This window comes from Balaenoptera musculus, chromosome 20 (assembly GCF_009873245.2).
Source record: "Balaenoptera musculus isolate JJ_BM4_2016_0621 chromosome 20, mBalMus1.pri.v3, whole genome shotgun sequence".
NCBI lineage: Eukaryota > Metazoa > Chordata > Mammalia > Artiodactyla > Balaenopteridae > Balaenoptera > Balaenoptera musculus.
In genome coordinates, this window is record NC_045804.1 from 20,671,981 (window position 1) to 20,699,812 (window position 27,832).

At 48.3% G+C, this 27,832-nt stretch overlaps 1 protein-coding gene across 3 annotated transcripts; it reads left to right on the forward strand.

Moving 5' to 3' along the window:
- Window positions 1–1,956: 1,956 nt before the first annotated feature.
- ODAD4 (outer dynein arm docking complex subunit 4) lies at window positions 1,957–27,790 on the forward strand. Of its 3 annotated transcripts, none has more exons than XM_036838400.1 (12): window positions 1,957–2,136; window positions 3,831–3,962; window positions 4,217–4,367; window positions 5,009–5,070; window positions 5,555–5,720; window positions 7,040–7,264; window positions 7,438–7,645; window positions 12,816–12,902; window positions 19,970–20,166; window positions 22,809–22,909; window positions 24,566–24,650; window positions 27,070–27,790. In XM_036838400.1, exons 1-12 carry the CDS (start codon window positions 2,023–2,025, stop codon window positions 27,606–27,608), a joined length of 2,067 nt encoding a protein of 688 aa, XP_036694295.1. In that variant the 5' UTR covers window positions 1,957–2,022; the 3' UTR covers window positions 27,609–27,790. The 3 variants fall into 3 exon arrangements, with proteins under 3 accessions (XP_036694295.1, XP_036694296.1, XP_036694297.1); XM_036838401.1 differs by having other exon boundaries at window positions 1,968–2,136; window positions 19,970–20,082; window positions 27,070–27,766; XM_036838402.1 differs by lacking the exon at window positions 7,040–7,264 and having other exon boundaries at window positions 1,968–2,136; window positions 27,070–27,766.
- The last annotated feature ends 42 nt before the right edge of the window (window positions 27,791–27,832 follow it).

Sequence of the window (27,832 nt, forward strand, 5' to 3'; positions counted from 1 at the left end):
TTAATTTGTATTTTCCTAATGACACCGAGCATCTTTTCATGTGCTAATTGACCTTCCACATATCTTCTTTGATGGAATAACTATTAGAATCTTTTGGTCATTTTTTATTTATTTGTCTTATTATGGAGTTGTAAGAGCTCTTTATTTATTGTATTTACAAGTTCTTTGTCAGATAGATGTTTTGCAAATAGTTTATCCCAGCCTGTGGCTTGCCTTTTAATTTTCTTAACAGTCTCTTTTTGAAGAGCAAAGGATTTTCATTTTGATGACATCAAATTTATTTTTTCTTTTTCATGTTTTTTTGCTCTATTATTTTCATCTTTTTTTTTGTAGTTTTATAATTTGACCTGTTATATTTAAGTCTTTTGAGTTAATTTTTGTATGTAGTATGAGGTAAGGGTCAGATTTTTGCTTATTTTGCTTTGTTTTGGCATACGGTCATCCAATTGTTCCAGCACCATTTGTCAAAAAAATTATTCTTTCCCCAGTGAGTTTCCTTAGCAACATTAATTGATCATATATGTGTGGATCTATTTATGGACTCTATTCTGTTCCATTGATCTATATATTGATCTTTATGCTAATGCCATTACTGTAGCTCTAAAGTAAGTGTGTCCTCATCTCCCTCACAGGCACACAGAACTTTGAATAACAATATCACTTTGTGTAGTCATTATTGTTTATGCATCTCTCTCCCTGGTTAGACAGAACTCTTCCAGGAAAGAAATCATGTTATTTTTTTATATTGGTACTAAAGGTATTCTTTTTTAAAATTAAACTTATTTTGAGATAATTACAGATTCATATGCAGTTTTAAGAAATAATACAAAGACATCCCATGTACCCTTTACCCAGTTTCCCCCAATGGTAACATTTTGAAAAACTTTAGTGCAATATCTCAACTAGAAAATAGACACAGGTTTTATTCAGATTTCGCCACCTTTACATGTACTCATTGGTGTGTAGTTGTGTGTAGTTAAGGGTGTCTTTTTGCTATTTAAACCTTAACAATGATTTTTTTTTGTTTTTAGCTCCCCCTGTGAATACAAGGCTAAGACCCTCACAATCTCGTTGGCGTTGTAAGCTGACGTTCTAGAGTAATGTAGTAGACTTCCCTGGTAGCGCAATGGTTAGGAATCCACCTGCCAACGCAGGGCACACAGGTTCAATCCCTGGTCTGGGAGGATCCCACGTGCCGTGGAGCAACTAAGCCCGCGAGCCACAACTACTGAGCCCTTGTGCCACAACTACTGAAGCCCACGCACCAGAAGCCCCTGCTCCGCAACAAGAGAAGCCACAGAAACGACAAGCCCACACACGGCAACTAGAGAAAGCACCCCCTGCAGCCAAAAACAAATAAATCTTTTAAAAAAATATGTAGTAAATGCAGAGTGTTTATTGGAACCTAGAAGAACCTAGTCCACTTTTTTTGGGGGGGAGTGGTGGTATGCGGAAGGATATCAGGAAATGCCTGGAGGGGGTGAGGGCCTGCCAGGTGCTCACTAAATGTGTCACATTGAAGGTTAGTGCCCTTAGGTGCTTGGCCCAGGGTCACGCAGTGAGTGTACACAGACCTAGCACTCCGACTCCAAAGTCCACGGCTCTCTCCCTCTGATGGTGGTACACGTGCACATATCCTTGACACGAATGCCTTACTCCTGTTTGGAATTCTGCCCCCAATCTTCTTCCTGTTTTCCTGGCTGTAAATTCTGAACGCCACGCAACGCCGGGAAGAACCGATGTAGCGTGCAACAGCCAACACTACAGAGCGCTCCCGCCTCGCAGGCGCCTTGCAGCCGCTGGCCACGCGCTCGTTCTCGCCCCGCTCAGCGCGGCTGCCTGGACGCATGCGCACGCTGGCAGCGGTTGTGCCCAGGACTCAGCCCTGCGCGCGAGGGGCGGGGCCGGAAGTAGCTCTACGTCTCCCTGTTGCTAAGAGACGGAGCTTCCACAAGCCAGACCGAAGTTCTCAGGCTTATTTTCCTCCCTTTCTCCACTTCATCGTCTCCGAATTGCGTCACCATGGCGGACCCAGAAACTGAAGGCCTGCGAAGCACCTTCCCCTCTTACATGGCGGAGGGCGAGCGGCTCTATCTGTGCGGGGAGTTCGCTAAAGCCGCCCATAGCTTCAGCAACGTGAGTCGCGCTCTGAACCTATCAGCCACCCATTACTGAGGTCCTGATGATGCCTGAACCACCCTGTTGTTTCCATTATTCCACAGTTACTGATTGATGCGCAACTGTCACAGATAAGCCCCTGTCTGGCCGTTTTCTACCAATTCCCATTTGCTTTCTGCCTGGTTGTTAATAACCAACCTCTGTGTTAACAGTGACCTCGTCTCCTACTTTTTTACTCAAATGTTTCGCAATTGGCCTCCTTCCTCAGTTTCCCAAAACTGGCCGGGAGATCGGCTGGGAGGCTGCTTGCAGAAGTGAAGTCTGTGGCACACGGTTGCTTCTGGAAGGTGGTCAGTGAATAACTAACATCGTAAAACTTTACTGTAGTATAAATCGCTCCACCCGACCCTAAGGGGATTGAGTGCTATTTTAGGATACCAGGCATACTGCTAAGTGGTAAGCTTATGGGGGAGGTGCTGTTATTACGCCATTTTGTAAGTGAGGAAACTGATACAGAAGTTGAGTAACATGCCCAAGATCACTGAACTAACGAGTGGCAGAGGAAGGATTCAAACTCAGACACTCAGACTTAAGTGCTGAGGTGCTAACCACCATACTCTACTGTACTGTCTCCCAAATAAGCTTTTGGATGTTTTTATGACTGTTTCTTTTATAACAAATAGCCCACTTGTTACAAATGGAGTGGTAGGATAGCCCTGTAACCAGTCCTAAGGCGCCCCCTAAAGTCAAGCTTCTCAACTGCTACCTAGAGTCTTTTGGCCCTTTGGATCACCAACCACATCCTAAAACCAAAAATAATTGATCGGATGGGCCAACAATTAAGTTCAGGGGCCCTGCCCCCGCGCATTCTCCTCTTTCTGGATCCTGTTTCATCCTGGAGAAGCTCAGGTAGTGAGAAAAGAACATCCCGAGGGCCTATAGCTTTAGGTGAGAAGTGGCCTTTTCTAGGAAAGAAAGTAGCTACTTCCTCTTCCTGGAAAAGTGTGAAGGTCTTAGACAGGGGTGCGTACAGTCTGATGCCTCAGGAAGGACAGTACACTGCAGACTATGGTAATGATCTCAAACAGGAGAAGAGAGGACATGAGAAGAGTGGAACAGGAGAAGGGTGGAAGCATTCTGCTGCCGCTTTAGGGCCAAAATCACAGTTTCCATTTTCCCGGCATTTTCATCTTAATCCCCTGAAATAGTGATTCATTCTCAATAAGCTATGTAAAAAGAGAGGGCACGTGGAATGGATAACCAAGTTGCAGATTGTCTAAAATCCATTTTGTTAGCCTTCAGAACGCTTAGCCTTCGAGTAGTATTTTGAATGTGTTGTGCAGCCATTACAGGTTCATGGTTGAGTTTTTGTGCACCAAACACCCTATGATTCTGAGTGGACTGGAGGCGTCCCAGACACTAGGAGAAATTCCACATATCCACAGGGTAGTATATTCTCACATCTCAACCAGTGGTTTTCCACAATAGCTTGTGATTTTACCTTGTTCCAGATGAGCCAGATGCGGATAACCTAGTTGACTGAGCAGAGATCAGTGGGGTGCTGCTTTTAGTCTGAAAAGATCCAAAGACCTGTCTGCTGGCCTGTGGAGTCCCCTTGAAACTCTGGCAGGAGGGTTTGGGCGGCTGTGTCCATTTCGGCTTCTTACCTCGCCCTGCCTGGTGCCTGTTGATCTGAGTGGTTTCTTCCTCAGGCTCTTCACCTTCAGAACGGAGATAAGAACTGCTTGGTTGCCCGCTCCAAGTGCTTCCTCAAGATGGGAGAGCTGGAGAAATCCCTGGCAGATGCTGAGGCTTCACTCCAGGGTGACCCGACTTTCTGCAAGGTGACCGTAAGGGTGGGAGGACTCACTCTTGCTTCGTCACTGCCGCCGCCTGCAGCAGCCTCTGATTAGTAATGGTTGAAGAACCAGCCAGACTGCCTGGAGTTTATTGCCGTTTCCCTTCATAGGTTACTTGCCTGGCTCTCTGCCCCTGTATCCCAACATTTATCCTCAACCCAGGGACCCTTCTGTTCCACCACACCTGAGTCCTAGAAGGCCTTGTCTGCTCTCCTTGATTTGCCTTCCTCTCCTTTCAGGGGATTTTACAAAAGGCGGAGACCCTGTACACCATGGGAGACTTTGAATTTGCCTTGGTGTTCTATCATCGAGGCTACAAGCTGAGGCCGGATCGGGAGTTCAAAGTTGGAATTCAGAAAGCCCAGGAAGCCATCAACAACTCAGTGGGAAGTGAGTGACCGTGAGGCCTATGCCCTTATCCAGGAGGCTCTTGGAATCCTTGGGTTTGGGGGAAGGCCTGAGGTACACTGGGTGAGCAGCTACCACTGGAAGGACTACAGAGAGTCCCAAGCTTGGATTTGGCTGCTCACGATTTCCTTGAGGATTAGGAACTGTCCACTGGGAAGACCAGTCCCCGATCCACCGTACTGAGCACTGCAGTGTCTGGTTCTCTCCAAAGCCAGATGAGAAGCACCATTTTACTCACCCCAAGACAGACGAGTAGGCCTCTTTTTGGCCTGGTGTCATAGGGTAGAGTGAGGTCCTGAGCCCAGGCTTCCCCGGTCCCTGGCTTCTTCCCTTACCTCATACGTACCAAGGGCTGGCTCTGCCCATCAGCTTAGTGGGGGTGGGGGTGGGTGGAGAGCTTGCCACTGTGTGTGGCAGAGTGTGGAAATGGAGAGCACCCCTGCCCAGGGCCTGCTGTGGCCTTAGGCTAGTGGGGGCTGCCTGGCTGCTAGGAGTGTTGAACCATTTGCTTGCTAGCCAGCCTCCACCATCCTCCTGCCAAAGGCAACTATTTCCACATAAAATGTGTGATAGATTGTGCCTGGGGGCCCGGCCGACCTGAGCCCCAGCTTTTGTCCTTGCAGGTCCCTCTTCTATTAAGCTGGAGAACAAAGGGGACCTGTCCTTCTTAAGCAAGCAGGCGGAGGTAAGGGCCCTGGCTGCTCTGACATCATCTCCTTCGGAAGGCAGAGGCCACACGTGCCTAAGGAGCACAGGAAGTTCAGCTCGGTGCTCTGTGATGACCTAGAGGGGTGGGATGGGGGCAGTGCTGGGGGGGGGGCCCAAGAGGGAGGGGATATAGGTATACATATAGCTGATTCACTTCGCTGTACTGCAGAAACTAACACCACACTGTAAAGCAACTATACTCCAATTAAAAAGAAACAAGTCTTAATGGCCCTCGTGCCTGGGAGTGATGAGCTCCTGGCCAGTGCGGGCAGTCATGAGATTCTGCCCCAGCTCCTGAGGGGTTTTGGGAGCGTAGCTGTTCCTGGACCAGACACACTCCATGGTTCTCAGCCCACGGAGGTCCTGGAGGGAGCTGTCTGGGATCACAGGCTCAGGGGACCTTGGCTGGGTGCTCCAGGCTCCTTTCTGAGGCTCTGTTGGGTATTGCTCCATATTCCCAGAGCATGCAAGCCCAGCAGAAGCCTCATCCCGTGAGACAGCTCGTACACCATCCCAAGAGAGAGTCCAAGCGGAAGGGCTCGCTCAAGAGCGAGAAGATCATCCGACAGCTCCTGGGCGAGCTCTATGTGGACAAGGAGTATCTGGAGAAGCTCCTGTTGGATGAAGGTTTCAGACACTTTTTTTGCACCAGGGAACTCGGGGCAAAGGAAATCTGGGGTGGATGCTTAACGTATAAGCCAGAGGCAGAGCCTTTCAAAGGATATTTGCCGACACGTTCCTCTGGAAAGGTTTTGCTACCATTCTCATTTTCCAGATGAGGAAACTGAGGCGTAGGGAGGTTAAGTAACTCAGTGACACGGCTCTCGGATTTGAATCCAAGAAGTCCAGTTTCTGAACCAGAGCTCTTAAGTGCTATGGTACCCTGGGAGGGAACGCCGAAGATTTACCACTGCGGTCCCCGAAGGGGTATCCCTTGAGCCTTCAGTCTGTACAGAGGGCAAAGGAATCCAGCGTGGAGGTGCTAGAAGGGGAATCCTAGGACCGTGGAACTATAATGTCCTAAAACCTCATCTGCTCTAATCCCTCCTTTTATCAGAGAGACCCCGAATGGGGAGTAACTTGTCCAAGGTGACGAGCAAGCTAGTGGTGGAGTTGACAGCAGAGCCCAGGCCTCCTAACCTCCAGTGCAGCACTCTTCCCACCACACCATGCTGGCAGGGAGAGGAAATAGGACGGAGCCTATTTCCTCATTAGACATTCATTATATGACTATCTCGTATGAACATGGGTGGTGGGAGTGTTGCCATTAGCTATTGAGCCTGAGCAGGGATCACCCTGGAAGCCAATGCCTTTTCTCCAGAACTGACTTCCCAAGGTCCTGTGTAGGATTCCCGGCAGGTTGCGTCCCAGGGGCAGGTTCACTGCTGGCACAACTCCTCTGTAACAGGCCTGGATGCTTCCCTCCCTGCAGAGGAGCTTCCATGGAGGGAAGAGGTGGCCGGCACATTACCCAAGTGGCCTTGCAGCTTTGCTCCCAGCTCTGACCTCTGGTTAGGCAGGTGGGCAGAGCTCGGGCGTGCCCCTCCAGGTCCCAGCTTGCACTGGCACACTTGGCACCTGGGGACTCGCTTGTCACTGGCAACCTGGACCAGGTTGTGCATTTCTACTTTGTCTTCTCTGAGGACACAGCTTGAAACAAGGGAGCCCCGAGGGCTGGGAGCTTTTTAGAAAGCTATCCACCGGCTGCTGCTTCTGCTAGCTCCTCATGTCTTGCCGTAAGGGGCCTATGCCCGAAGCCCTGTGCCATGGGAGTGCCTGAAAAGGGGGGCTCTGGCCTCGTCTGGACCCAGTTAGACCCACTCTCCCACGCATGTGCTCTTGCTTTCATTACTGTTCCCCAATTCCAGGGAGAGGTCCCCACAGGGAGACCCTTAGCCAAGAGGAGGTGACTCCCCTTAGACGCCTCCCCACACCCTTGCCCACAGACCTGATCAGAGGCACCATCAAGCGCGGCCTGACCGTGGAGGACCTCATCATGACGGGCATCAACTACCTGGACACACGCAGTGACTTTTGGAGGCAGCAAAAGCCCATCTATGCCAGGGAGCGGGACCGGAAACTGACGCAAGAGAAGTGGCTGCGGGACCGCAAACGCCGGCCCTCGCAGACAGCCCGCTACATCCTCAAGAGCCTGGAGGACATTGACATGTGTGGGTGGTGTTCTCAGAAGGGCGGGCCTGTGGCCAGGTGGGGACAGAGCCGCATGGCAGCCGGAGCCCCTGGCTTCGCTGGCCTGTGGATGGAATCTGGAGGGGGAAGTGGGCTCCCCTGTCAGCCAGGGGGGCGCTGCTCCCCGCTCCATATCCCCTCTCTCCCCTCCCAGTGCTGACCAGCGGCAGTGCTGAAGGCAGCCTTCAGAAAGCTGAGAAAGTGCTGAAGAAGGTGCTGGAATGGAACAAAGAGGAGGTGCCCAACAAGGACGAACTGGTCGGAAACTTGCACAGCTGCATAGGGAATGCCCAGATCGAGATGGGGCAGATGGTGGCAGCCCTGCAGAGCCACAGGAAGGACCTGGAGATCGCCAAGGAATAGTGAGTGCCTGCAGGGGCTTGGAAGGCCAAGCGGCCGAGGCCTGGGGCGGGGGCTACGTCTCGGCCTTTTGCCAGGGCTGCTGGTGGCTGAGCTCCCCCTTTCTGCCCTGCGTGCCTGAGGTGGATTCCCCCAGAGGGAGGAGCCACCTTCCCAGGACAAGGGCACACCTAGACTGTCAGCTTTTTTTGCCACAAGAGGAAGGTAGTGGCCCCAAACTCCAAAAAGCTCCCAGTGGTTTGGCTCTTAGGGATGTTTTTATTTTTATGTCATCTCCACAAGCATTCATCAACTCCAGACATGCCACTCCAGACAGTGGCCAGACACAAGGCTCATTTCCCTGCAGAGATAAAACAAAAAGTGACACAGCTAATAAATCGCAACTGTGCTAAGTGTCATAAGGAAAAAGTACAGGACCCGGTGCTACGAAAAGTGTATTCCAGGAGGACTTGACTGGGTGTTGGGGACACCTTGGCCTGTGGGAGGGCCCAGAGGTAGGCAGGAGGGAGCTTAAGGCCGAGAGGAGGCTGGACCAAGCAGGTAGGGGTTGGATCAAGCTGGGTCTCGGAAACCATGGCACTGACTAAGAGCTTGGGCTTCGAAGTTGTACCTCCCAGCTGTGGGGCCTTAGGCAGGCACTTAACTAACCTCTTGCAGCCTGGGTCTCCTCTGTCAAATGGACATAACAGTAGCCCTTACCCGATAGGGTGGAAGGGAGGGCGACATGCAGAAGTTCACATGAAGATCTCAGAACAGCGCTGTGTATCCGTGATGGCTACTGTGTTGGTTCTCGGGAACCAACTCTTCCCGAGACTTGATGGCCCCTCTCAGGGGTGCCATCGCTTTCTGGGCACCCTGGTTCTAACCTCTGGAGTCATTTGTGACCTTCTCTTGCCTGGTTCTACTCGCCCCACAGTTCTGAGCCTCTCTCAGTCTCCCATCCTCCCATTTTTTTTTTAACTTTTTAAAAACGTATTTAATTTATTTATTTTGGCCGCACTGGGTCTTAGTTGCAGCATGCGGGATCTCTTATTGTGGCACGCAGACTTCTTAGTTGTGGCATGCGGGATCTAGTTCCCCGACCAGGGATCGAACCCGGGCCCCCTGCATTGGGAGCACGGAGTCTTAGCCACTGGACCACCAGGGGAGTCCCTCCCATCCTCCCACTTCCTCTCAGGTCAGCCCTCACCTCTCCCTGCCTCGAGCTGCTCCCACACGTCACCTCCAGAGACATGCTGATTTTCACCTGTCGACTGTCCTTCCACTGCTGACACACAGGCCTTGGGCCCTCACTGGCTGCAGGTTAAAAGCAAATGCCTTCACTTGGCACTCAGGGCCCTCTCTGAACCCACTTCTTCACAGCCCTCCAATGTCAGTCCACCCTTCTGGGTCAAACTGGATCTCCTGAACACGCTTGCCACCTGTGTTCTCCCCCGCCACCTGTGTTCTCCCCCGCCACCTGTGTTCTCCCCCTTGCTCGTCCGAGTCCTACAAGCCGTCCGTCCATTCCCAGCTCATTTCTCACCTGCCCTCACCATGCTGAGCAGGAATCTCGCATGTTGGCCATTCCAGGAGTAGAAAACAAGCAAACAACAACCAGCTTTGGAGACAGACCTGAATTTGATTCCTGCCTTTGGCACTTAGAAGCAGTGTGGATTCAATTCAGTTGCTGACCCTCTCAGTTTCCTCATCTCTAATGAAGGCATAATAATACCAACTCATGGGGATTTTGAGGATTAAATAAGTATATACAGTACTTTGGATCCAACTTTCTCCCGTGCCCTAAAGACATAAATCTTTACTTCTTGCCTCCCTTCTGAGCTCCGGACCTGCATATGCAACAGAGTCCAAGGCATTTCCACTTGGATGTCCCACAGGAGCCCCAAATTTAACATGTCCAAAGTGGAACCCCTCATCTTCCTGCCAAATCTCTTGCTTCAGGGCCCCCTATCCGTGAAGATGGCACTGGTGGCCACTCAGTCCCCAGGAAGGAGCCAAGGTGGCTTCCCAGACACGTCCCTCCCCTCACTGCTCACGCCAGCCCGCCATGGCCCATCCACGCCTCCTCCTGCCATCAAGAGAACATTCCCTTCTCTCTTTCCCTCCCACAGCTCAGTCCAGACCTTCCTCACTTCTTGCCTGTTTCCTCCGACCTGGGTTTCCTGCCGCCCAGCTGGCCCTTCTGTGCAAAACAAAGCCAGTGGTCAGGAGACAGTTCCAGCACCCGGTTCTGCTCAGCTCAGACCGTCCTTCCTGACCTGACTTATCCTGACCTCGGTTGACCAGGCTCTCTCCGGGCCCTTGGGCATCCTGAGCCCTGGCCACCACCTCTCGGCTCTGCTTCTGTTCAGCCTTCTCTTTTGCCAGCCCTTTCTTCATCAGCTCCCTCCTCCCCATCCTTCAAATTGTAAAGAAGTGTTTTTTTCTTGGGGAAAGCCCACCATGCGCCCCAGAGTGACTTAGCAGCCCTCCTCCATGCTCCCTCTCCACAAGCCATATGTTTCTCGTCTGCCCTGTAGACCTTTCTCTTCCCAGCATCTGCCACGTCATGGGCATGTGATGCATGTGCACTAAGTGGCTGATTAAGCAAACAGAGGTGTTCCTTAAACAAGCTTAGTTCCTTTGCAACATCCACAAATGGGCCTCCAGTCTTTTTTTTTTTTTTTCTTGGCTGCGCCGGCTCTTAGTTGCGGCGTGTGAGATCTTTCTAGTTGCGGCATGCATGCGGGATCTAGTTCCCCGACCAGGGATCGAACCCAGGTCCCCTGCATTGGGAGCACTGGAGTCTTACCCGCTGGACCACCAGGGAAGTCCCCGGGCCTCCAGTCTCACCCATGAGTCTTACCTGTGTGCCCCACGGGTGTCCTCAGTGGAATCAGCCCTTCCCCCACCTCCAAAGCCCACCACCCTTCCAGGCGCAGCTCAAATCCCGACTTGTCTGAGCAGCTTCTTCAGTGACCCCAGCCCTCAATTCCTTTCTCTGATGACTCTGTGGATGACTTGACGGCAGGCTTTCTCAGTCCCATTACTGTCAAAGATAACACTACGCATTATTGTTACGAACAAATTAACATATTTCAACTTGTCTGTTCGCACCGGAAAAGAGCACCCACTCTGGAAGGGGAGGCTGACATCAGAGCAGCAGACACGGCCGAGGAGCCGAAGAGAGGAGGGAAGGAAAAGATAGGACAAGGGGGTGGCTCCCTAAGCAGAGGGACAGGGCAGGGGTGGAGGGCTGGGGGAACGGCAGCTCGTGTGCTGGGCAGGGGGGCCAGGACCTGCGGGGCGTGGGAGGACGGGAGGCCGCGCTGAGGAGGGAGGACCGTAGCCGGAAGTAGTGAGGGCCGATGAGGGCTTTGTTTTCACACCAGTCCGCGGCCTTGTGCTTGACCCAGAGCTGTGTGGTGCTAACGTCTCCCCCCAGCCCCCAACACCACACTCCCCGCGTTGAGATGTGTCCCCCGGCCCCTTTTCAATGTATTTACCTACATATTTATGTACATGTGCACATACATAGGATTTTTAAAACAGAAGTGACTCACTTCTGTGGTTTTTTAAAAAAGAACGTGCCTTGGAAAGGAATGTCTCATTCTTCGAATGGCTTCATAGAAAGGTATTTCAGCACCCACAGTATGTACGCAGGTAACTGCATCCCTGCGGACAGACACTGAGGCTGCTCCCTTTTGCCAGCACACACACAGCTTCGGTGAGACTGCAGACAGATGTGGGTATGTCTGCGGGTAGAGGGATGGCTTGGTCAGGTTTGCATTTAAAAGGCAGCGTGGCCATGGTGGGGAGAGTAAATCAGAGCAGAGTTTCCTGGAAGACAAGGAAGTCTGCCACTGTGGGCCAGGGGCTGAGGGGTGAAGGGAAGAAGGGGAGCTTGCCTGAGAAGGGAGGGAGTCGGGGCTGGGGGGGGGGATGCTGGGGGAGGGGGCTGCGGTTGGGGGAGGGCTTTCTTGGTTTATTTGTTGGGAAGGAGGTATTTTTTAACAGATCAGAATGTTCATATGGTAATATGGTAATAGTAAAGAACCAGTGTAGGGGGGAGCAATTGCCTTTTCTTTATGGAAATATCTTTTTTTTTAAGGTATAAATTTTTTTACTGAAGTATAGTTGATTTACAATGTTGTGTTAATTTCTGCTGTACAGCAAAGTGATTCGGTTATAAATATATATACATTCTTTTTCATATTCTTTTCCACTTGATTTTTCATAGGATATTGAATATAGTTCCCTGTGCTATACAGTAGGACCTTGTTGTTTATCCATTCTATACATAATAGTTTCATCTGTTAACCCCAAACTCCCCCTCCATCCCTCCCCCACCTCTATTTATGGAAATATATTCATCGCTTTTCTGATGACACGTGAATACTGAAAAAAAAATGTAGATTATATGGATAAATGAAAAGTTTCCTTCATACTCTCATTTCCCTTGGGTAATCACTGTTAATAGTTAGATTTACATTCTCTATTTCTTTTTAAAATGCCCGCTTTTTAATTTATTTACTTATTTTTTGATGGTTTAAAACAACACATTTATTCTCTTATAGTTCTGGGGGTTAGCTGTCTGAAGGCAGTTTCACTGGCCACAATCAGGTGTTGGTAGGGCCACGCTCCTTCCAGAGACTCTGGGGAGAATCTGTTTCCTTGCCTTTTCCAGCTTCTAGAGCTGCAGTTATTGCACTCCTGGGCTCGTGGCCCTTTCCTCCATCGTCAGAGCTTTGAGCACAGCTTCTGCTTCAGGCCCGCACATTCACTTTTAACACTAATGGGGCAACGGACGTTGTATGTGCTCCCATAATCTGACTTTTTAACTTAATATATCAGGGACTTTTTTCATACACAAAAAATTGCACTGATTGCATTCAGATTGTTTCCACTGTTTATTACTACAAACAACACCCTATTGAGTGTCCTTGTCACATTATATTCTGGAGGTGAATTCCTAGAAGGGGAGTTGCTGGACCAAAGGTATATCTTTGCAACTGTTGCCTGTTTGCCCTCTGGAAAAGTCCCGATAATGTCCATTCCCGGCCACAGGGCTCAAGAGGGCCTGGGTACTGCAGCCTTGCCAGCCTGGGCATCGTCCCTCCAACTGGCCCATCTTTGCCTTCTTTACAGTTTCCGTAGTGCCTAGAATGGCCTTGTCTTGCTTCTTCCCCACAGTGATCTTCCTGATGCCAAGTCCAGGGCCCTGGACAACATTGGCAGGGTTTTTGCCAGAGTTGGGAAATTCCAGCAAGCCATTGACACGTGAGTGACCCGGGACTGTCCCCTCCCTACTCTGGGGCCAGGACATCCCACCCTCCCACTGGACTCCCAGACTGGGGCAGGATGTCAGGCAAAGAGGCATCAGAAGACCCGAGTTTGGCTCCTGGCTGTGCTAAGCAACCAGGGGCAAGCCACTTTGTAAACTCTGTGGCTCATCAGTTAAATTAATTAATAGAATAGAATCAGCATTTTCTCCAAATTTCCCAGTGACAGGAGTCACCGAGGACACTTGTTAGGCGTATGAATGACTGGGCCTCTCCCCTGGAAATCCTCATTCTACAGGTCTGGGTTAGAGCTCAGGAATCTGACTTGTTCAAGTACTCCAGGTAACCCTTACTTTGGGCAAGTTCAGGACCAGGTGGACCATTGACTTCTGGGAGCTCTTCAGAGGTTATTCTGTCACTCTGTGCAGTCACGTGGGGTCACTGGGAATGAAGTCTGAGCTCTCCAGAGGGCTTAACTGCTGGACTTTTGATGTCCAGACCTGGGGCTGGTGACATGCTCCAGTGGGGTGACTCAGCCCCAGGGAGACTCGGGGGTGGGCTTGACCGCACAGAGAGAAATTGTCCTTCAGGCCTTTGTTGCTTGACTAGAATAGACTTGATCACCAGAGCCTTCTGTTCTACGTCATACGGTTTCCCGAATGGCCCCTGGTGTCTAGGTGCCAAAAGACAGAGGCCTGTGAGCGTTCACCTACCCATTTGTATCTTTTTTTTTTTACATTAAAATACATATATTTCTTTTAAAATAAAAATTTAATACATGTCAATCCCAATCTCCCAATACATCACCCCCCACCCCCGCCGCTTTCCCCCCTTGGTGTCCATACGTTTGTTCTCTACATCTGTGTCTCAATTTCTGCCCTGCAAACCAGTTCATCTGTACCATTTTTCTAGGTTCCATATATATGCGTTAATATACGATATTTGTTTTTCTCTTTCTGACTTACTTCACTCTGTATGACAATCTCTAGATTCATCCACGTCTCTACAAATGACCCAATTTCGTTCCTTTTTATGGCTGAGTAATATTCCATTGTATATATGTACCACATCTTCTTTATCCATTCGTCTGTCGATGGGCATTTAGGTTGCTTCCATGACCTGGCTATTGTAAATAGTGCAGCAATGAGCATTGGGGTGCATGTGTCTTTTTGAATTATGGTTTTCTCTGGGTATATGCCCAGTAGTGGGATTGCTGGGTCATATGGTAATTCTATTTTTAGTTTTTTAAGGAACCTCCACACTGTTCTCCATAGTGGCTGTATCAATTTACATTCCCACCAACAGTGCAAGAGGGTTCCCTTTTCTCCACACCCTCTCCAGCATTTGTTGTTTGTAGAGTTTCTGATGGTGCCCATTCTAACTGGTGTGAGGTGATACCTCATTGTAGTTTTGATTTGCATTTCTCTAATAATTAGTGATGTTGAGCAGCTTTTCATGTGCTTCTTGGCCATCTGTATGTCTTCTTTGGAGAAATGTCTATTTAGGTCTTCTGCCCATTTTTGGATTGGGTTGTTTGTTTTTTTAATATTGAGCTGCATGAGCTGTTTAAATATTTTGGAGATTAATCCTTTGTCCATTGATTCGTTTGCAAATATTTTCTCCCATTTTGAGGGTTGTCTTTTCTTCTTGTTTATGGTTTCCTTTGCTGTGCAAAAGCTTTGAAGTTTCATTAGGTCCCATTTGTTTATTTTTGTTTTTATTTCCATTACTCCAGGAGGTAGATCAAAAAACATCTTGCTGTGATTTATGTCAAAGAGTGTTCTTCCTTTGTTTTCCTCTAAGAGTTTTATAGTGTCGGGTCTTACATTTAGGTCTCTAATCCATTTTGTGTTTATTTTTGTGTATGGTGTTAGGGAGTGTTCTAATTTCATTCTTTTACATGTAGCTGTCCAGTTTTCCCAGCACCACTTATTGAAGAGACTGTCTTTTCTCCATTGTATATCCTTGCCTCCTTTGTCATAGATTAGTTGACCATAGGTGCGTGGGTTTATCATCTCTGGGCTTTCTATCTTGTTCCATTAATCTATATTTCTGTTTTTGTGCCAGTACCATATTGTCTTGATTACTGTAGCTTTGTAGTATAGTCTGAAATCAGGGAGTCTGATTCCTCCAGCTCCGTTTTTTTCTCTCAAGACTGCTTTGGCTATTCGGGGTCTTTTGTGTCTCCATACAAATTTTAAGATTTTTTGTTCTAGTTCCGTAAAAAATGCCATTGGTAATTTGATAGGGATTGCATTGAATCTGTAGATTGCTTTGGGTAGTATAGTCATTTTCACAATATTGATTCTTCCAATCCAAGAACATGGTATATCTCTCCATCTGTTGGTATCATCTTTAATTTCTTTCATCAGTGTCTTATAGTTTTCTGCATACAGGTCTTTTGTCTCCCTAGGTAGGTTTATTCCTAGATATTTTATTCTTTTTGTTGTAATGGTAAATGGGGGTGTTTCCTTAACTTCTCTTTCAGATTTTTCATCATTAGTGTATAGGAATGCAAGAGATTTCTGTGCATTAATTTTGTATCCTGCAACTTTACCAAACTCATTGATTAGCTCTAGTAGTTTTCTGGTGGCATCTTTAGGATTCTCTATGTATAGTATCATGTCATCTGCAAACAGTGACAGTTTTACTTCTTCTTTTCCAATTTGTATTCCTTTTATTTCTTTTTCTTCTCTGATTGCCGTGGCTAGGACTTCCAAAACTATGTTGAATAATAGTGGTGAGAGTGGACATCCTTGTCTCGTTCCTGATCTTAGAGGAAATGCTTTCAGTTTTTCACCGTTGAGAATGATGTTTGTTTGCTGTGGGTTTGTCGTATATGGCCTTTATTATGTTGAGGTAGGTTCCCTCTATGCCCACTTTCTGGAGAATTTTTATCATAAATTGGTGATGAATTTTGTCAAAAGCTTTTTCTGCATCTATGGAGATGATCATATGGTTTTTATTCTTCAATTTGTTAATATGGTGTATCACATTGATTGATTTGCATATATTGAAGAATCCTTGCGTCCCTGGGATAAATCCCACTTGATCGTGGTGTATGATCCTTTTAATGTGTTGTTGGATTCTGTTTGCTAGTATTTTGTTGAGGATTTTTGCATCTATATTCATCAGTGATATTGGTCTGTAATTTTCTTTTTTTGTAGTAGCTTTGTCTGGTTTTGGTATCAGGGTGACGGTGGCCTCATAGAATGAGATTAAGAGTGTTCCTTCCTCTGCAATTTTTGGAAGAGTTTGAGAAGGATGGGTGTTAGCTCTTCTCTAAATGTTTGATAGAATTCACCTGTGAAGCCATCTGGTCCTGGACTTATGTTTGTTGGAAGATTTTTAATCACAGTTTCAATTTCATTACTTGTGATTGGTCTGTTCATATTTTCTGTTTCTTCCTGGTTCAGTCTTGGAAGGTTATACCTTTCTAAGAATTTGTCCATTTCTTCCAGGTTGTCCATTTTATTGGCCTAGAGTTGCTTGTAGTAGTCTCTTAGGATGCTTTGTATTTCTGCGGTGTCTGTTGTAACTTCTCCTTTTTCATTTCTGATTTTATTGATTTGAGTCCTCTCCCTCTTTTTCTTGATGAGTCTGGCTAATGGCTTATCAATTTTGTTTATCTTCTCAAAGAACCAGCTTTTAGTTTATTGATGTTTGCTACTGTTTTCTTTGTTTCTATTTCATTTATTTCTGCTCTGATCTTTATGATTTCTTTCCTTCTGCTAACTTTGGGTTTTGTTTGTTCTTCTTTCTCTAGTTCCTTTAGGTGTAAAGTTAGATTGTTTATTTGAGATTTTTCTTGTTTCTTGAGGTAGGCTTGTATAGCTATAAACTTCCCTCTTAGAACTGCTTTTGCCACATCCCATAGGTTTTGGATCATCGTGTTTTCATTGTCATTTGTCTCTAGGTATTTTTTGATTTCCTCTTTGATTTCTTCAGTGATCTCTTGGTTATTTAGTAATGTATTGTTTAGCGTCCATGTGTTTGTGTTTTTTACGTTTTTTTCCCTGTAATTGATTTCTAATCTCATAGCATTGTGGTCAGAAAAGATGCTTGATATGATTTAAATTTTCTTAAATTTACTGAGGCTTGATTTGTGACCCAAGATGTGATCTATCCTGGAGAATGTTCTGTGCGCACTTGAGAAGAAAGTGTAATCTGCTGGTTTTGGATGGCATGTCCTATAAATATCAATTAAATCTGTCTGGTCTATTGTGTCATTTAATGCTTGTGTTTCCTTATTAATTTTCATTTTGGATGATCTGTCCATTGGTGTAAGTGAGGTGTTAACGTCCCCCACTATTACTGTGTTACTGTCCATTTCCTCTTTTACAGCTGTTAGCAGTTGCCTTATGTACTGAGGTGCTCCTATGTTGGATGCATATGTATTTATAATTGTTACATCTTCTTCTTGGATTGATCCCTTGATCATTAAATAGTGTCCTTGCATCTTGTCACATTCTTTATTTTAAAGTCTATTTTATCTGATATGAGTATTGCTACTCCAGCTTTCTTTTGATTTCCATTTGCATGGAATATCTTTTTCCATCCCCTCACTTTCAGCCTGTATGTGTCCCTAGGTCTGAAGTGGGTCTCTCATAGACAGCATATATATGGGTCTTGTTTTTGTATCCATTCAGCAAGCCTGTGTCTTTTGGTTGGAGCATTTAAACCATTCACGTTTAAGGTAATTATCAATATGTATGTTCCTATTACCATTTTCTTAATTGTTTTGGGTTTGTTTTTGTAGGTCCTTTTCTTCTCTTGTGGTTCCCACTTAGAGAAGTTCCTTTAGCATTTGTTGTAGAGCTGGTTCGGTGGTGCTGAATTCTCTTAGCTTTTGCTTGTCTGTAAAGCTTTTGATTTCTCCATCGAATCTGAATGAGATCCTTGCTGGGTAGAGTAATCTTGGTTGTAGGTTCTTCCCTTTCATCACTTTAAGTATATCATGCCACTCCCTTCTGGCTTTGTAGAGTTTCTGCTGAGAAATCAGCTGTTAACATTATGGGAGTTCCCTTGTATGTTATTTGTCATTTTTCCCTTGCTGCTTTCAATAATTTTTCTTTGTCTTTAATTTTTGCCAGTTTGATTACTATGTGTCTCAGCGTGTTTCTCCTTGGGTTTATCCTGTATGGGACTCTCTGTGCTTCCTGGACTTGGGTGGCTATTTCCTTTCCCATGTTAGGGAAGTTTTCGACTATAATCTCTTCAAATATTTTCTTAGATCATTTCTCTCTCTCTTCTCCTTCTGGGACCCCTATAATACAAATGTTGTTGTGTTTAATGTTGTCCCAGAGGTCTCTTAGGCTGTCTTCATTTCTTTTCATTCTTTTTTCTTTATTCTGTTCCACAGCAGTGAATTCCCGCATTCTGTCTTCCAGGTCACTTATCCATTCTTCTGCCTCAGTTATTCTGCTATTGATTCCTTCTAGTGTATTTTTCATTTCAGTTATTGTATTGTTCATATCTGTTTGTTTGTTCTTTAATTCTTCTAGATCTTTGTTAAACATTTCTTGCATCTTCTCAATCTTTGCCTCTATTCTTTTTCTGAGGTCCTGGATCATCTTCACTATCATTATTCTGAATTCTTTTTCTGGAAGGTTGCCTATCTCCACTTCATTTAGTTGTTTTTCTGGGGTTGTATCTTGTTCCTTCATCTGGTACATAGCCCTCTGCCTTTTCATCTTGTCTATCTTTCTGTGAATGTGGTTTTTGTTCCACAGGCTGCAGGATTGTGCTTGCTTCTGCTGTCTGCCCTCTGGTGGATGAGGCTATCTAAGAGGCTTGTGCAAGTTTCCTGATGGGAGGGACTGGTGGTGGGTATTTCTGGCTGTTGCTCTGGTGGGCAGAGCTCAGTAAAACTTTAATCCACTTGTCTGCTGATGGGTGGGGCTGGGTCCCCTCCCTTTTGGTTGTTTGGCCTGAGGCAACCCAACACTGGAGTCTACCCGGCTCTTTGGTGGGGCTAATGGAGGACTCTGGGAGGGCTCATGCCAAGGAGTACTTCCCAGAACTTCTGCTGCCAGTGTCCTTGTGGTGAGCCACAGCCACCCCCCGCCTCTGCAGGAGACCCTCCAACACTAGCAGGTAGGTCTGGTTCAGTCTCCCCTGGGGTCACTGCTCTTTCCCCTGGGTCCCGATGCGCACACTACTTTGTGTGTGCCCTCCAGGAGTGGAGTCTCTGTTTCCCTCAGTCCTGTCAAAGTCCTGCAATCAAATCCCACTAGCCTTCAAAGTCTGATTCTCTAGGAATTCCTCCTCCCGTTGCCGGACCCCCAGGTTCAGAAGCCTGACATGGGGCTCAGAACCTTCACTCCAGTGGGTGAACTTCTGTGGTATAAGTGTTCTCCAGTCTGTGAGTCACCCACCCAGCAGTTATGGGATTTGATTTTATTGTGATTGCACCCCTCCTACCGTCTCACTGTGGCTTCTCCTTTGTCTTTGGATGTGGGGTATCTTTTTTGGTGAGTTCCAGTGTCTTCCTGTCGATGATTGGTTCAGCAGTTAGTTGTGATTCCGGTGTTCTCGCAAGAGGGAGTGAGAACACGTCCTTCTACTCCACCATCTTGAACCAATCCCTGTATCTTTTTATAACAAAACATTTTATAGTAAATGTGCTTAATGTTAAAATATTAATTTGGAAAATATGGAAAAGTAAAAGAAAAAGTCTTCAGTCCCACCACCGAAAGACAAGTACTAATTCTAATCCTGCTCTTACTTTTATTGATATTTTGTTTTTTCATTCCAATCTTTCTTCTGTGTTGATTTTCTCTTACATGTGCTTAATAATATTCTTAAATGTTATTATGTTATTTCAAATGCTGTTTTACAAACATTATTTTCAACTCTTGTATCATCAAAGCCAGTCCCATAGATGTACCAAAATAGCTTTGGTAGTTTAAAAATATGTTAATGCTTGTTAGCTCCACCCCTGTTTCTAAAAGGACTGGTGGTTGGAGAACAATTTTTCTTCTGCCACCAGTAGGAAGCCCGGCCTCCTGTGGCCGAGTGCAGAGCCTGAGCGGAAGGAGCTGACCCTGGTTCTTGTGTCCCCAGATGGGAGGAGAAGATCCCTCTGGCCAAAACCACCCTGGAGAAGACCTGGCTGTTCCATGAGATTGGCCGCTGCTACTTGGAGCTGGACCAGGCTTGGCAGGCCCAGAATTACGGTGAGAAGTCCCAGCAGTGCGCCGAGGAAGAAGGGGACATTGAGTGGCAGCTGAACGCCAGTGTTCTGGTGGCACAGGCGCAAGGTATGGGCCCCATGAGGACCCCCTACCTTTCCCATGTCAGGGCCGGGAATCCTGTGGCCTGAACTTACCATCCCAGTGTATCCCTGCGCTGAGAGTTCCGATTCTGAGAGTGGGGATAAACCCCTGCATTTTGACCAGCGTATGTAGGGCCTACTTTAAGCTAAGCTCAGTTAGTTAGGGCTTGGGGGCCCCTGAGCGCTGCCCTGCCCTTGAGGAACTCATCTGCAGACCAGCACCGTGTCATGTGGTCATCAAAACAGCTCCACTCCTCTTGCCTCGGTAGCCTTTACATGTGCCTGCTTGTACTTAATCACTGTGCAAGCCAGTGATGGAGGCATTATTGTCCTCCTCTTAGAGTTGGGGAAACGGAGACTCCGAGTGGTTCAGCAGATTGCCCCAGGTCACGTGAGGGAACTTTTTAGGGTGATGGAAAATTTTAAAACTGGGTTGTGCTGATCATTGCACAAGCCTATAAATTTACCCCAAATCATTGAACTGTATACTTACGAACGGGTGCATTTTATACTAAGTGAATTACATCTCAGTAAAGTTGTTAAAAAACAGCAAGGGGCAGGGGTGAGGAGGAACAGATGAAACAAGATTGGTGATATTTTGGTATTTTTAAAAAGTTTTTAAATTTTATATTGGAGTATAGTTGATTTACAATGTTGTGTTAGTTTCAGATGTACAGCAAAGTGATTTAGTTACACATATACATAGGTCTATTCTTTTTTCAGATTCTTTTCCCATATAGGTTATTACAGAGCACTGAGTAGAGTCTCCTGTGCTGTGCAGTAGATCCTTGGTGATTATCTATTTTATATGTAGTAGTGTGTATATGTTAATCCCAACCTCCTAATTTATCCTAATTTATCTCTCCCCCCAACCTTTCCCCTTTGGTAAGTTTGTTTTCTAAGTCTGTGAGTTAGTTTCTGTTTTGTAAATAAGTTTATGTGTATCATTTTTTAAGCTTCCACATAAAAGTGATATCATATGATATTTGAAGCTGGGTGATGAGTAATGGGGGTTCATGATACTATTCCTTCGACTTTTCTGTATATTTGAAATATTTCATAATATGAACTTAAAAAACAAGTAGGTTACAGTAATAAGTAAGCAGTGGAGCTCGGGCTCCTGCTCCGGGCACGCAGCTGACCCCAGAGAAGGAGGAAGCGTGACAGGTGCTCTGATCAGGGGCCTTATCACACATTCACTTATTCACATCACAAATGCTTACCTGGCACCTTCTAGGCACCAAAGCTGGGCATACAGTAGGGAGCAAAACTGGTAACTCTTTCCTGCCCCCATGCCTGAGGAGTAACTTTTAAGCAGAAACATTAAGAATGCAAAGGCGCCAGCTGTTCCAGGATCTGAAGACAGAACTTTTCAGCCAAAGGGACCACATTTAGGGCGGTGGGCAGGAGTTTGACTGATTTAAGAAACTGAAGGAGACCAGTGTCAAGCTCCTGGGGGCCAGGAAAGTCTGGAGGAGGCTGGTGAGGGGCCAGATCCACAGGGCCTCATGGGCCTCGTTACATATTGTAGATTCTTTCCTAAAAACATAGAGAAAACCACTTGAAAACTGTCAACTGGGGAAGACATGATTACTGTGGCTTTTCCTAGAACTCTTTCCTGTTCCTATGAGGACTTTTCTTTTTTTGGCTGTGCAGCAGGGCTTGCGCGATCCTAGTTCCGCAACCAGGGATTGAACCCAGACCCCAGCTGTGAAAGCGCCCAGCCCTAACCACTGGAATTCCTTTGACATTTATTGACATTTATTCAGGGTGGTCTCTGAGGGATTACAGTGACTTTCCTTCTTTTCAAATGTGTGTTTGAAAGAGAAATATGTATTGACCTCATTCACTGACTCCACAGACTTTCAGAACTATATTAGAATTGCTTTTCAGATATAATGCCTTTTGCAGTTTGACTTATGGACACAAGGCCCTTCTTTCCCCGGGGATCCCAAAGCAGTTCATGGGCGGGGGGTGGGGCGTGGATCTTGGGGTACTCAGTTATAAGAGGAAGCAGTGGTGTGTAAAGAAAGTGGAGTGTGGTGTTCCCAGACCCTGGCGGGTGAGCACTTTACTCCTTCCTTCCTGAAATTAACCTCTTTTCAAGGGCAGTCAATCAGTCCATAGGCCATCATCCCTGGCCCAGCACTAACCTGTCTGGTGAGTGAGCTCGGGGGAGCTGCCTCCTCTCTGGGTTCAGATTGTACCAGCGTGGGCATTGATGTCCCAGCCACTGGCCCACGAGTCACAGCCAGCCCATCCAGATTTGGTTGGTCTCCACAGCGTTCTTAACAAATTTGAGTGAACATTAAAAAAAAAAAAAAAAAAAGATCTCCTTTTCTGGAACAATCTAAAGATGGGGCAAGATGGAGTTGTCCCCCTGGAGACGCATGATGTGGGCACAGACCCCTTCCCTCACTGACTCTTTGCACCTGAAATCCAAGGCTCAGCTTCTCAGGTTCTGGTCCTTAGTGGTGAGGTGGCCCAGGAATGTCTGGAAAGGGTGGTGCTGGGAGGCCCAGATGCTGCCCGCCTGGGGCTGCTCCCGAGGGCCGCTGGCACCTGCAGGGCAGCCGCATCGTGCAGCACACAATGTCACAATCTACCTGTCTCCCTCGTGCTCTTCAGTGAAGCTGAGAGACTTCGAGTCGGCAGTGAACAACTTTGAGAAGGCCCTGGAGAAAGCGAAGCTTGTCCATAACAGCCAGGCACAGCAGGCCATCATCAACGTGAGCCCCTCCCCGGCTGGGCCGGCTCTGGGCGTGGGCGGGCCCCGGGGCCCTCAGCCCCAGATATTTATCACCCCCCAACCGCAGGGCACATTCTGGGTAGGGCAGTGGCTTTCCACTGTTTGTTACTGCCATCAGTTTATATAGCAACCCGACCAATACCCATATTGTGAACTTTTGATTTTGGGCCGCGACTTGCAGCGCAGCTTGCAGGATCTTAGTTCCCGGACCAGGGGTCGAACCCGCACACTCGGCAGTGAAAGCTCAGAGTCCCAGCCACTGGACTGCCAGGGAATTCACCTCAATACATATATTTTTATTTGTAAAAACAGACAAAAAATAGAAAGTTCTACAAAACATATTTACCTTTACTATGTACACTGATATTTCCTACTCTATTCTATTTTCTTTTCATTCCTTTTCTTTAATGCTGGCTGAGCCCTCCTAAGCGGATTTTAGGACTTGCAGTTTGAAAAGTACCAGCCCCCCCCATCCCCCCACCCGCCCCCAGGAGTCAATAGAAATCAGTGTGATTGCCTCACTCACTTGCGCTGCTTGGTCAGGCAGCCGCTAGTCACCTGCAGCCATTTAGAGTAAAAGGAATTAAAAGTAAGTAAAAGTTACAGTTCAGTTCCTCAGTCACACCAGCCACGTTTCAAGTGCTCAATAGCCACGTGAGGCCTCTGGGTACCACACGGTGCAGACCTCAAGTCTTCCCATCACTGCACCAAAGGTGACGACCGTGGTCCCGGCCCTCAGGAAGTGTGGTGTCTACAGGAAGCTTAAAACACAACCCCCTCGTTCCTGACCCGTGCGACAGGGACTAGGGGATTCAGCGTGAGAGCCTCAGCAGGTAGGCAGGGCTGGGCCTTTCCCCTCAAGGAGGGTTTGAGGTCGCCTTGGAGGCTGGGCAGGTTTTGAAAGTAGGAGGCAAAGAGAAGCGCCTGTCAAGCCAAATGGACCCACGGCCCTAAGTGGCTCCTCACGGGACCAGGCCCCTGACCTTTCACCCCCTGGAATGGCATCTCCAGGCAGGAGAGCATACGAGGGGGGCAGACCAACGCTGCACAAGAGAGTCCAGGCCTGGCAGACGTTTCCTGAGTGTCTAGTGGTGTTCCGCCCCCGGCGAGTCACGGGGAGGGCTGCGACGAAGAGGGCAGAGTTGCCGTCAGGATGCACACAGGCTGAGTTCCAGGTCCCCGGGGGTCCTGCAGACACCGTGGAAGCCCCTCGGAAGGCAGGCCAGCCCCCAGCCCCAGTGTGTGGCTGAGTCCCCGCCGTGGCTTGCTGCCTGGCTGAGGGCTGAAGGCCTTGCCTTGTCTCCTTTACATTGGCTGAAGCCAAGAGAAGCTTTAGGTAAAAAGGTGGGACTCAGTCGACAGACGCAACCCCCAAGAACAGGCCTGAGCCCGAGGGAAATGAGTTTGAGTTGCCTGCAAGCCGCGGTATCTCTCATAGCACTTAGTGTGGGGAGTTCCAAGTGCATAGTATCCACTAACCTCAGGGCGGGAGTCTTCAGAGGAGCCGGGGTTGAGGGGGGGGAAGGGGAGGGGGCAGGGTTCTGCACAGCCCTGCCTCCTGGAGCTGGGGCTTGGGTGGGGAAAGGACAGGTCACACAGGGTTAAGAGAGCTCACCAGCTCCTCTGCCACCCACAGGCCCTGGACGATGCCAACAAGGGCATCATTGAAGAGCTGAAGAAGACCAACTACAGGGAGATACTCAAAGATGAGAAGGAGAAAGGTGAGTTCTGGGGCCCCGAAGATGGCAACCTCAGAACCCTCCCTCTGCTTTCCTTCTGGCAGCCTTCGCCATGCTTTCCTGCCGCTCCTTCGGTCGGGGGCTTGGCACTGCTCACCGAGTATTCTGATTTCAGTGCCGCCACCAACCCCAGCCTTTCTTGGAACAGGAGAGGGAGACCTCGGGCTGGGGTCAGAACCCGTGCTGTCTGCCCTATTTCTTCAATACTCCCGTATTTCTTTAATCAATTCATCATCTATTTGTTGAGCGCTTGTCACGTGCCAGGAAGGTGTGAGATTTGGGAGGAGACAGAAGCTCGGTCCCTGCCCTGGAGGAGCCCACAGCCCAGTGGAAAAGCCAGGCAATTAGAGTTGCCGGAGACCAGGGCTCCTGCACCGGAGCCTGCTGTGCAGGGGGACGGTGCTCTGCTGCGAGAGCCCGGGCAGGGGCGCTCCCAGTTCTGTGGGGAGGTAGGGAATGCTTCCAAGAGGGAGAATCTTCCGCTTCAGGCTCCAAAAGAGGCCCAAGCATTTTCCAGATACGAGATGGAAGGTTGAGGGCATTTCCAGTGGGAAACAGCAGGAGCAAAGACAGAGGTGGAATGACAGTAGCTTACACTGCGGGGGCTCTTACCGCTGGCCCGACACCGGGTTAAGCATTAGACAGAATGATCTCACTCGGTCCTCGCCACCTAGGAGGTAGGTGCTGTCTTGGGGGCACTGGAGCCTGAGTGACCTGCCCACGTCACGCAGCAGTCTGACTCAGAGCCGCACTCCCCTCTGCCGCCGGCAGCTGCTCTTCAGGGCCAGCAGTGGGCAGGGCAGGGGACCCGAGGGCCAGCTGAGGTGCATAGGTGGCAGGGCTGTGTTCCTGCTGGCCGGTCTAGCCTTATCACATTCTTTCTCCCGAGGGCTCCAGGGAGTAGAGAGGCCTTTGATTCCCCCCCTTGCTCTAGGCTGTCTGACTGGCTCCCATGAAAGGAGTGAGGGAAGAGGAAGTGGCTGGGACTCCAGGCCCCACGGAGTCGACAGGGACCAGGGACGGGCCCCAGAGGGGCAGGGATGATAAGAGAAGCTGACCTCCACTCGGTGCTTCCTGCATGCCAGGCACTCGTCTAAGCTTTATACATACCGACTCATCTGATCCCTCCCAGAGCACTAAGAAATAAGTATTCCATGCTTGATTTTACGGATGAGGACATGGAGGCAGAGGGGTTAAAGTCCCACAGCGGTTTCCAGTCTCCAGCAGCCTACCTCTGGAACCCATGCTTCTGCAGTTTGTCTGCCCCTCTGAGGGGGCCCTCCCTCCAGCCAAATCGCAGTAAAGGGGAACTGGGGCTGGGGCTCCGGGCTCCTCGGGGGACAGAGCCCCTTGCAGGCACCGAGGCTGAAACCTTCTCTGATCCAGGTACAGCAGCGGGAATTTGGGCATGGGGTTTCTGGGCACCTGAGCAGCCAGATGACAGCCTTTTATTATCCAGCACCTGCCACATGGTGGCCAGATGCCCTCAGAGAAGATCTGCCTCTGCCTCCGCACACCCTTGGAACTGCTCTCAGAAGCCACAGAAGCAATAATGTGAAGGGTACAGCAGGGAAATGGCAGATGCTCCAAGCATCCTCCTCCCTTGGCCGACGGAGTGCTGGGAAAGGCATCCTGGAAACTCCTCTGTAAGGCCCTGAGGCCAGCGGCAGCTGCTGGGCACTTCCCCTCCCGGACAGCAGGTGGCAGCATTGCATGTGTCTTGGCCAAACCGCGTCATTTTCCTGCTCTGAACCCAGAGCCCCTATAGGCGGCTTAGAAACCAGGGCTTCCAGGAAGAGAATGTGGAGGAGACTCAGGAAGGGATTGGTAACTTTTCTCTGTAGCTGGTAAAAACAACGAGCAAAGATCCCTTAGGTTGTAAAATTGCTCTCCATCCGAACTTCCACCACAATCTGCTCACAATTTTACGGGGAACCTCCCAACAAATGATGAATATGCTTCCCAGGGACAAAGGGAAATGCAGAATGAGGATGCTGGAGGAGAAGCCTCTGTCCTTTCCCAGCACCTGTGCTAGTTCTCTCAGGGAAAAAGAAAGAATGTGGTCTGGGGGCAGACTGTCCTGGGTTCAAATCCTGGCTCTGCCAGTTATTTATTTGCAGTGTAACCATCGTGTGTGATTTCCCCTTTATCAATCTCAGGTCCCTTGACTGCAAACTCGAATCAGTAACACTATGCAATTTTTTGATGACCGAACAGTATAATCTATGCCGCTCACATGACGCCAGGAACAGAGCTGGTGCTCAGTAAATGATGATCCCTTTACTCATTTTGGAAAGGGGTGCTGTCTCTTAGAAGCACAGGCCCCCACAGGCTGGGGTTCCCCCAGGCCCGGAGACGGACAAACTTCTACCTTTCTTCCCTCCTTTCTCTTGTTTTTCAGAAGATGCTACTACGTTGGATAGTATAACAGTGATGGCAAAGGAGAAGGAAACGATGAGGAGAATGAGAGATGAACCCGAGAAGGTGATGAAGCAGTGGGAGCGGGAGCAAATGGAGAGTGAGAAAGAGACCGAAGGTGACTTGTCTAAGGAAACCCTGGGGAGCACAGCTAGTAGACCAGAAGAACATACGCAGAGAGGAGAAGTAGAAAAAGCCAGCCCCTCAAGGAGAAAAGGACCAGCTGCGATGGAGGGAGGTCCAGGAGATGTTGCCAAGGGACAATCTGGAGAAGCAGGCAGGAAACTAACAGAAGTGAACAGAGGGGAAACAAGAGAAATTTACAGGAGGCCTTCAGAACTGGACCAAAACCTCTCAGAAGAATCAAGCACAAGGGAATCCGAAGGACTAGAGAAGACACTTTCAGAAATCAGCAGAAGAGGGTCAGAAGCACTGGGGAAAACGGAATCGGGAGAAATAAGAGAACCGGAAATAACAGAAAATTCTGAAAAAATGGAAAAAGATGAAAAGGAAGATGAATGAAGCCATGGAGTAGGCATTAGGATCAGGAGGCTGGTGTTCACAGGGACCATGGAGATCTTATTAAACTGGACCTTCAAGCTGAGATTTGTCTCTAATAGGAAAACATGTGGACTGGGTCCCACAGGTCACCTCTGTCTCTATTACTGTTTTCCCTTTAAATGTGCATCTCTCACTCTTACAAACCCTGAGTCTGTCATTTTGCCTCCTTACCCCCACCCATTCTC

Coding starts and splice junctions, on each gene's coding strand:
- ODAD4 (XM_036838400.1), top strand. CDS start 2,023: ATGGCGGACCCAGAAACTGAAGGCCTGCGAAGCACCTTCCCCTCTTAC. Junction 22,910..24,565: donor CACAGCAGGCCATCATCAAC/GTGAGCCCCTCC, acceptor TGCCACCCACAG/GCCCTGGACGATGCCAACAA. Junction 24,651..27,069: donor CAAAGATGAGAAGGAGAAAG/GTGAGTTCTGGG, acceptor CTTGTTTTTCAG/AAGATGCTACTACGTTGGAT.